The sequence below is a fragment of the Notothenia coriiceps genome, unplaced genomic scaffold, assembly GCF_000735185.1.
Source record: "Notothenia coriiceps isolate Sejong01 unplaced genomic scaffold, NC01 NC01_scaffold00037250, whole genome shotgun sequence".
NCBI classification, from domain to species: domain Eukaryota; kingdom Metazoa; phylum Chordata; class Actinopteri; order Perciformes; family Nototheniidae; genus Notothenia; species Notothenia coriiceps.
In genome coordinates this window covers 8372309-8382557 of record NW_011369951.1, presented here as the reverse complement: position 1 = coordinate 8382557, position 10249 = coordinate 8372309, and the positions used below count along the sequence as shown (strand labels likewise).

The window sequence follows — 10249 nt, the reverse complement described above, 5'->3', positions numbered from 1 at the left end:
AAAAAAAAATTCAAGGCTCCTTCAAAAACTGCAGGAGTAGAGGGAAAAAAAACCAGCTTTCTTTTCCGTTTCATCCCGAGTTAAGGTGCTTCTTATGCCATAATTTACAGTCTCCGCTCTCTAATAAATTGCTGTTCATCTGCACTTACATTGATTAAGCTAGCAACCACTCCGCAGAATTCTAACTGCCATTGTGCCAAAGCTTCTCGCATGTCCAATGTATTAAGCAACCGGCTCTGCTCTGATGAAATGATAATGTAGAAGTGGGGATTGCAATTAGAGATGGTAGGAAAAGCTCCCCGAAAGAACCAACTAGGAGACCAGTCATTAGACGGCTCCTTAGATGAAACGGCTCCATACTGTACCGACATCAAGCTATTATATTCGTTTGATTATAGTGCTGAAATAAAAGCATGCATTACGCTCAATATCGAGAGGTATCTCTGGGTGCCTTTTCAGAAAATGGATGGAAAAAGGTTGCACAGGGAATTATGGATTTATTTTTCAAGATACATATACATGAGATTTCTGTTCAGCTGGTTCTGCTCCCAAAGGGCTGGAAAAGTCAGTAGTGTATTTCAATTGCAAAAAATGCTTACCATTTTGCTTACGAAACCGTGTGTGTGTGTGTGTGTGTGTTTTTGTGCATGTTTTGAATGACAGCAACATTCGGCAGGAGACATTATGATCCGAAACATCCAGCTGAGGCATGCGGGAAAGTACACGTGCGCTGTGCAAACCAAGGTGGACAGCATTTCCATCGCTGTTGACTTGGTAGTCAGAGGTGAGCCACAACACTCATTATTTGCTTTCACCACACTTACATTTAAAAAGAAAAAAGACCAGATTGTCAATGTTTAAAACACTTTAATGACGTACATTTCATCTAGTGCAGAAGAAGGAAGGACTTTGTTAGGCCAAGTTATCAAATTATTATACATGGACATGACCTTTACGTTAGCTATTTAAAGTACAATATATGGACATCATATTTGTTTAGCGTGTGTTTATTTACATAAAATGCAACCAACATGTTGCCCCAATAAGCTACGGGTTTTCGTTCCATCTATAAATAATAGACTTTGCCTCAATGTGCATTTTTGCTAACAATCCATTACATTCATTGGTATAGTTAAGTGGTTTTATTAAATTTATATTTAATTAGTGAAGGATATTTATTTTTGTTTTTACATTAAAATATCTGAATGTTGTTCAAAAAATAATATTCATCGCTTTTTAAAAAAATTCTTCTTGCATTATGTATCAAATATCAAGAATATCGATTTTCGCAATTATTACCGGAAAAGTGGTTGTTGTGACAAGCCTAGAGTTTGATATTGATTAATATGTACTGTGACTGGTTGTGCCTCAGTTATAAAGAAATACCAAGACAGAATAAAAAAGGCAATCTCTCTTCAAGGTTAAAATGAAATGTATTGTTTAATTACACCAAATGGCTCCCATAGGTTTCAATGACTTGTCTGTAATAGCTGCAGGTGTTAAAACCACCGTGACTCTCTCTGCCATCTTCCCATTTCTCCCTGATTTAAATTTCCTCCCCATCACTCGTCTTCCTCTCTTCTCCGTCTGCCTCTCTATCTCTCTCTTCCTCTTCCTCCCCCCTGCCTGGCTATACCATCTATCAGGTCCCCCGGGGCCGCCTACCAGCATCCAAGTAGAAGAAATCACTGATACCACAGCCTCTCTGTCCTGGAGGCCTGGTCCCGATAATCACAGTCCAATTACGGCATACACCATCCAGGCCAGGACACCATTTTCCCTCGGGTGGCAGGCTGTCACCACAGGTAAGCTCTCTCCAACCAGCCGTGGCCGCCTCCAATCACACGGAGGGGGCCGCTCTTCATTCTGCCTCGCCTGTGAGAATATTAGAGATGTAATTTTACCTCAGACCCCAAATGTTACACAATTATAGGACGACAATTGACCGCCATTTTATCGCACTCCTGGGAATACAGAGAAAACGTGGATCTCATCATAATGATGGAGCTTGTTGCAGAGGCTGTTATTTGATAGTGTACTTAAGTGATAGCAAAGATTTGATTCCTCCCCACATAGCCCTTTAATGGGGCTCAGGATTCATGCATTATCGGTATAATGTGCATTTATGCCAGACTGTATACCTTTTTTATTGCTATTTTTGTGAATTAAGGACACTTTGTTCTAAGATAGGTTTACTGGCCTCATTGATTTACCACATCAGGATAATATATTTGAAACAGAACTACATGATGACCTTGCAGGTAGACAGAGAAAATTGACTTCTTGTCATTTCTTATAAAAATCATTTATTTTTCCTGTTGTTTTAGCAAGAATGTGTTTTGCTATTATTCCAGCAACCTACGCACCTTTTACAATAGAGAAAGGGCTAAAGAATGATCTCCAAATAAGAAAGTCAACAGTGATTGTATTTTTTTTGTGAATCTTTGTCATTGTTGTTTGTGTTTCTTAGTGTGTGTATTATGTGTCCTTGTGAGGGATTACACCTGTCTCGTGTACCTGTAGTGAAGTCCTACCAGGTTTGTCAGCCCGGAGGACATTCTACTGCTGATGCTAAGCTGACACACACACACAGACACACAGAAAAAACACACACATTATTTTGAAACTGAAAGGGAGGCAATGTTTGTTTTATGCCAGTTCCTGAGGTGGTGGGGGGCCACCGGCTGACAGCTACAGTTATAGACCTGAGCCCTTGGGTGGAGTATGAGTATCGAGTCCTGGCGGGCAACACCATCGGCACTGGGGAGCCCAGCAAGCCCTCCAAACAAGCAAGGACGAAGGGGACCTGTATGTACTGCATGAGAATAAAATCCACTTTCCTTATGCCTCTTTAAACATGTATATCTCATGTTAGTCTGTCTTTTTTATTTTGAAACCCATTGCGATTAAATTTGTTTGTAATATTGACAATGTTAACATACATCCAGGATATGTTAGTTTAGCTTAGTTTACCCTAGCTTAGCGTTAAGGCTAATAACAGCACCTCTAAAGCTCAACAGTTCATTTTATGTTTAAGTAATTACAAAAAATTCACATCTAGAACTAAATCACATCTAAAACTAAATCTAAAACTTATATAACTCGTGTTGGACTGTTTTTTTTTTATTTCAAACCGATGGCAATTTTTATTTCTTAGTAATATTGATAACGTTTTCTTGCCAAGAGTCTAATGAGAAGATCGACCTCTGGTCTGTCCTGTTAAGTAGGAGGATACATCCATGGTATGCTAGCTTAGTTTAGTTTACCTTAGCTTAGCGTGAAGGCTAAAAGCAGCACCTCTAAAGCTCAACAGTTTATTTTCTGTTTTAGTCATTACTAAAACTTAATTCACAAAACTAAAACTTGTATTTTTCAACTTCAGTTTGGATTAAACAAATAAAAGCATACATAAATTGGTTAGCTTTAGTGCTGGTAGGCAGATTTAGTTTATTTTCAACTAATTTCTATGATCCGATATCTGCATTCAAATGAAAATATACAATCCGGTCGTGGTCATATTCTGTCAGCTCTAATTTCATTAGCGTTTGAACATTAACCAGCACACAGAAGAGGAAGTCTCGCATAGTTATCTGGATATCCGTTGGCTACACCAGAACCTCAGACATATTTGATTTCAAGACTAATAGCAGATGAATCCAAAGATTGGCTCTGGACAGAGCTATTTCACCCAGACTACAGTCTACTAGCTGTAGCTTTTTAATGTACTTTTATAAAGTTGTATCAATCTTATCATCAAACTCTTGGCAAACAAAACCTTTAAATATTTTCGATATACTTTGCAACGCAGATTTGGTGTTGAAAACTGAAATTATATTGAAACTGAAACAATTAAAATAAAAAGGCAATCAGTAATGTACCCAGATAAAGCTGCAGAGAGGTTATATCCTTTGCTTGTTTTTCTGTCTCGACCCTCAATAGTCTTTTGGTTAAAAAAACATCACAGTCGAGAAATGTCGGCAAACATGACTCAGCTTTGAGAAGCTTGCTGACATCTTTAAGGATTTCTGAATGTAGAAGTTCAAATATCAACAAAACAAAGTTACCTCTCTGCCATTTGGGAGTAGCAACAAGGAAAAAGATTACTTGTGCATTCTCAGCGTTGTGTGAAGTCAACAAGGCTAAGCTGATCCGTCTTCTTTCTCCAGCTCCGAAGGTCACACCAGCTAATGTGAGTGGAGGCGGTGGCAGTCGCTCCGAATTAGTCATCACATGGGAGGTAAGCAGGCTTGCTCAGGACCCCTTCACCCATGGAGGAGAGAGCCAGACGCCATTATTCTTTTTGGATCTGGGCCTCTGTTTCATTAATAACAGCTGGATAGATTAATGTATGGCATTTCATTTTTAAGAACAGAGAGGCAATAACTGCTTCTGTCACCCTAGGGGAGAGAAAATTTCTTTTGAGGTTTCGATAAGATAATTAAACTCAATGGCTCCGTCGAAACCCCAACTTTCTTTCAAATAGTTTTCCCTTCCTCTCTATCTATCTTTCTTTCTTTCTATCTTTCTTTCCTTCTTTCTTTCCCTACAAAGCTCCTGCATATCAGTCCAGCTCCAAAGGCTTATATATTTAATTCAGGCTGCTAAAAATCATTAGTACCCGCTGTGAGACGTTTGACAGAATCTGTGTTGGTGTTTTATTATGCAAGAGTTATTTTAAAGCCTTATTTCTGCTTAACAAAGCAACAATGTTGTCCCGGCCCTGAAATTCTTAAAGTTTAGTTTAGTTTAGATGCACATGTTACATGACATTAGAAAGTCAACAAATGATAACACATTACAACAAAAATACAAACAAAAAACATACTTATGTCAGTTAATAAGAGAGAAATAATCTATATATACAAATGAGTAAATAAGAACAATTCAAATGACAGCAGAGTGCTGCTAGCTGTTGGATCTGTAGCATAACTCACAACAATTTCTAAAGAAAGTTTCAAATTGAGGAAGATGGAATAGGATGCAGCCCATACAAAATTGTAATATGTCAAGAATAGTTAAATACATTTGTAGTAAATTGTTAATTCACTTTTGCAAAAAAATTGAACTATGGTATATATTTATACTATAAATGTTTATCTTACTTACTGCATGCTAAATAATTAAAATGACAAATACCACTACATTAGATGTAATAACATGTTAAGAAAGATATTCATGTTCATTTGAAAGTGGCAAATCAGTATCAGCAGCAGAAAGGCAAACATACACAGAGATGCAGTGATTAAGTAAGTGATTAATATTAATGAGGAATACAAAAGGGTCCAAGTATCGACCCCTGTGGGACACCACAAGTAAATCACATTTATTAAAGTGTCATGAATAATGTTTGAGAGTCACTTAGGAGAGTCCGTTTAGCCATATTGGGTTGATTTAAAGACCAGGCAGGGCTGAAACAAAAATAAGTAATGAATTCCAGTATCCAGTAGAGTGAAGTCTGAATCTATAAATATTTAAGGCATGTTATCAGTCTGGCCAACAGCTGAGTTTATGGTTTCATGCTGAGAGGCACCATGCTGTGTAATGGATATGTCCAGTAATAGTTGTTGTGTGTAGAGAATATTATATTTATACAATGTTTTACAAGCATTGACTCAAAATGGAAAGCCTTGTCTTTCCTCTTAGGGTTGTGACCTTAATTACATGTTTAAACTTAGCCCATGAGTTATAAAGACAGTTCATAGACAGAATGAAATTGGCCCGATGAAAGTCATGAATTCAGATTTTTTTAAGATTCAGAATTTCTTAGGAACTACCTTTTTTTGGCTTAATCTGTGTATTTATTTTGTCGCAGCCGGTTCCAGAGGAGCAGCAAAATGGACCGGGTTTTGGCTACGTTGTGGCTTTTCGACCCCACGGTGCCACCGGGTGGATGCAGGCTGCCGTAACATCCGCCGAAGCATCCAAATACATCTTCAAAAACGACACCATCCAGCCCTTCTCGCCTTTCCACGTGAAGGTTGGGGTTTATAACAATGAAGGGGAAGGGCCTTTCGGACCTGTTACCACGATCAACTCAGCTGAAGAAGGTGTGTATGATCTCATGTCATGCACAACTTGTGAGGGAATAGCTCTTCTTGCTTAGCCCTTATTAATGAGTCATTTATGAGTCTGGAACAGTAGCAGCAGTGATCATGAAGCCAACGTTCTTCTATCAGCACTTGCAGACATCTTTGCCTTACTTCCCTCCCTCTGTTGTCTTGATGGAAGAAATCACTTTGAAAATGTTTTGATGTTCCTTCTTTGACGGGTCATCAAAGCTCAGTGTTATTTTGAAGTCTTTGTGCTTTTTACTCCAGAGCCTGGCCGAGCTCCCACCAGGGTCCGTGCCAAGAGCCTCTCAGCATCCGAGATTGAAGTTTTGTGGAAAGCTCTGCCCTGGAACACCAGCAAGAAAAGAGTCCTGGGCTATGAGGTGAGCTGTCGAGTAATACCTTGTTTGTGTGTGTGATCCCATCGGATGTAAATGTGTGCAAGCACATGTCAAATAATGCTGTTGAATCTTGTTCTCCTTTATTATTGATGAGCGTTTCAGGCTCATGCACTCTGGGCATAGCAGATAATAGCTTGCTGCATGCATAATGGTCCAGCCTAGTCTCATGCCTGTGGGTTTAGTTGTGTTCTTCTTGTTGTTTACCTAAGTACTGTAACCACCCTGATTAGCGTACTGATGCAATACTCTAAGGGATAGAGCGTTTAGCTTTCTAATCCACACAACAAAGCAGTTTCAGACACTGGCTTTGCGCTCAGTTAGTTCTTGTCATTTTAATTCAGCTCATTATTGAAATCCAAGACATGAACAAAGCTTCTGTTTTCATCCAACGGATTGAATACAGTGCCAGAATTATGAATTGTTGACCACTCAAAGTCAACGGAGGAGCAAGGCCTGAGCAAACCGTTCCTGTGAGAAAAGACAAATTATATTTGTGCTGCCAAGCGTGCCAGCTATTTCAGCCCTGACAAGCGGGGTGACGAAGGAACTCTGTTATCAGTGGAAGTTGAGGGCAGGGGGCTTTCAAGGTTTTTTTGCTTCTCATTCTTTGTTTTTCCCTCTCTTTTTTTTACCCCTTGTTTGAATATACTTTTACCACAAAGCATGACACATGTCTGATGAGCACAACTGAGGCTTGTAGCTCGCGTGAGCAAAAGGCACACGATGTGACATGCTGCTAAAGCTTGTTTTCAGAAAGGTTTCCCATCTCCCGTCCAGTTGACTTCACATCTTCCTGTTTCCGGATTGCACTTCATTGACAGGGTGTAACAGAAAGCTTTTAAAGTGTCTATTTTTTCTCTGCCTGTGTTCACGTCTGCCGTTCTGCCCTGTTGCTTCTCAGCTGAGGTACTGGACTAGAAGTGAAAGGGAAGACACGACTAGTGTGCTAAGGACTGTAGGAAACCAAACGTCTACCATTATCCGCGGGGTAAAAAGCAGCACCACGTATTACATCTCAGTGAGGGCGTATAACACTGCTGGAACAGGGCCTCCCAGCCCCACCGTCAACGCTACCACCAAAAAACCACGTAAGTGTCAGATCTAATTATAACCTTCTGCCATTGTTCAGCTTTTCATCGAGGTAGATAATGTGTTTTTTCTGCTTTCAGCGCCTAGTCAGCCACCAGGTAAAGTGAGTTGGAACACATCAAACTCCAAGATTATATTGAACTGGGAGCGAGTCAAAGCCCTCGAGAATGAGTCAGAGGTCACTGGTTACAAAGTAAGCTCACAGTCTATTGGTTTTATCAGAAAATTGTGTTTGTTGCTTTCTGTGCCTGACTCTTGACCCCTCTCGTTGTCAGGTGCTGTACAAGAAGAACAGACACAGCCGCCCCCACGTCATGGAAACCAACACCACCTCTGTGGAGCTCGCCCTGCCCACCGATGAGGATTATATCATCCAGATAAAGCCCTTTGGAGAGGGAGGGGAAGGCAGCAGTAGCAGGCAGATCACCATCCCAAGGATACCAGGTCAGTGAAGCTACAGTAGTTAGTGCCTCCCTAGTGGCTGAGCATCATAATATACTCCCCTGCTGCTATCTGGCCAGAACACATTAGCTGTCATCGCCTCCGAAAATAACAGAAAGAGTGGCGAAAGTAATGTGCTACATGTGAGACATGTGGGTTATTATGGCCTCTACGTGACACCATACAGCAAGCGTTGCATGAAAAGTTGAGCAATTTATTTAGAATACTTTCAATGTTTCATTCCGCTGCTCAAGTAATGACTCTCAAGTGTTCGTCTGAAATTAGGCTTTTCAGCTCGTAATTACTAATGCAGGCTGGATAGGCTGCCGATTTAAAGGAATGAAATGCCAAATAAATTGTGTCAGACTTAACAGCCTCGTTCTTTTCAATACCTTTTCAGGCCCCAACGCCGTCGGCTCAGCATCCAAGGTCTCCACTCTATCAGCCCTGAGTACAATAGCACTGTCTTTCACAGCGCGGACATCTTTATGACAAACAGCTCCCAGCAGACGGTGCATCTGATGTGGAGACATCTCTTCGGCAGAACGCAAACACAGCCCACTCTGGTGTAACTAGATCCATTCATTTAGATTTTAGAGGCAAAAGGGAGACATAAAAAAAATACGCCATTCAGATGACAGGGAAGGAGTCCCCTTCAGCACCCGAGTAAAGGAGATTGAGCGATGTCGTGACCATGTTGTTACCAAAGCAGCTTTCATAAGAAAAAAACTAAAATAAAGAGAAAAATGTCTTATATGCATCTTTTTGTATGACATGTTGAGCTTTTATAGATTTGTGTTTGTCCTTAATCAATTTGAAGTCAGTCTGGGCTTACTGGGGCGAAAACAATAAAGTGCATGGCAAATAACATCATCAAATTTTCCAGTCTGAAGGCTAAGAATGTGATTTGACAGCGCACCTTCTTCTCAAATAAGACAATACTTGTAGATTGGAGACGTTTCTTTTCTTCAAGTGAATGAACTCTTAGCTGTTGTCTGTAACATCTCTGCGTTTTCTGTTTCTGCAATATTTCAAAAATGGTTTCACTCCAAGGACTGTATTGACTTGGGTCATTCATGGTCATCTTATCAAACACTGTAGAGGAACAGAGGACAAATCATCCGTCTCTACAGCCCATGCTAATGCTTTACAATTGGGAAAGTCTTAGCATACTTGATGAGGTTAGCCAGTTTAAGTTTTTTTTTAAGATTCTTTATATATATATTTATATATCAGGAATCTGTAGAAAAACATCCTCCTACATTAGTTCATGCTAACTGGACTATAGAAAAGGATTGGATTTCCTCAAGTCAGTCGTAATGCAATACTTACGTTTGTGTTGAGTTAATAGTGTTCATAATCATTCCTCTGTCCATCCTGGCACATTGAAGTATGCCTACACTATAAAAGATACAGCTAACATGAGGCTGTAGCAGCAATCAAACAGTTATCAAAAAAGTTGTATTCTTCAATCAAAATCCCCTTTTTGATTTCTTCCAAATGTCTTCTCGCTTAGAAGCATCACAGGGATAAATCTGTAGGGTTAGGGTTAAGAAAATGTGTTGTAGGGAAATACATTTAAAAAACGTACACTAATACATCCATGGAGTGTTAGGGTTTAAGAAACAGTAATGTTAGTTTCCTAAATAAATGTTAAATGCTCGTTTCCAGGTCAAAATGTTGAAATAACCCACCTGCTGCTTAGTCGTTTACCCTTTTTTCACCCTCAAAGTTGCACATAAGACGTTACACATTGATATTCGGGTTGTTTCTTATGGCACACACATAATTTGGTATGTATAGTAAAGATAGGTTATACATGTAAAAATATAGGGGCCCGGGATCATAGTACTATGGGAAAATAAGACCCTTTGAAAACTTGGGACCCTGGGAGCATAGGACCATCAAAACATATAGGAATGAACCCAACATACCCACTTGATTTTTTGCTAACCGAAGATTGCTTACGCCTCTTATTAGTCCTATCCAAACTGTAAATTATATTATAAGTGCACTCAAAAGGGATCGCTTCATGGACAGATCGAATGACCACATTAGGCGCATTCACACCGCAGTACTTTTCCCAAAAGATTCATGAGAACTTAGTTCATGAGAAGTCTTTAGTTTTCATGAACTAAGTACAGATCGCGTTCACACCGGAATAAGTTCCTGGGGAAGGATTAGGCAAATGAAGCCGCTGACGTCCCTTCTTCTGCTTTGGGTTTACTGGCAGGCCGCAAACAACTTCACAGCGTATACTGCCACCCG

The 10249-nt window shown here is 39.9% G+C and overlaps 1 protein-coding gene across 1 annotated transcript in view; it reads left to right on the top strand.

Moving 5' to 3' along the window:
- Nucleotides 1–10085, top strand: part of LOC104967254 (contactin-4-like) — a 119624-nt gene extending 109539 nt beyond the window's left edge. Inside the window, exons 10-19 of the mRNA XM_010796671.1 lie at nucleotides 664–784; nucleotides 1647–1805; nucleotides 2659–2808; nucleotides 4167–4237; nucleotides 5813–6047; nucleotides 6318–6433; nucleotides 7353–7539; nucleotides 7621–7733; nucleotides 7816–7984; nucleotides 8382–10085. Of these exons, the coding sequence (XP_010794973.1) occupies nucleotides 664–784; nucleotides 1647–1805; nucleotides 2659–2808; nucleotides 4167–4237; nucleotides 5813–6047; nucleotides 6318–6433; nucleotides 7353–7539; nucleotides 7621–7733; nucleotides 7816–7984; nucleotides 8382–8473 (1413 nt within the window). The 3' untranslated portion in view covers nucleotides 8474–10085. The remainder of the gene's footprint in view (nucleotides 1–663; nucleotides 785–1646; nucleotides 1806–2658; nucleotides 2809–4166; nucleotides 4238–5812; nucleotides 6048–6317; nucleotides 6434–7352; nucleotides 7540–7620; nucleotides 7734–7815; nucleotides 7985–8381) is intronic.
- Nucleotides 10086–10249: the final 164 nt, after the last annotated feature.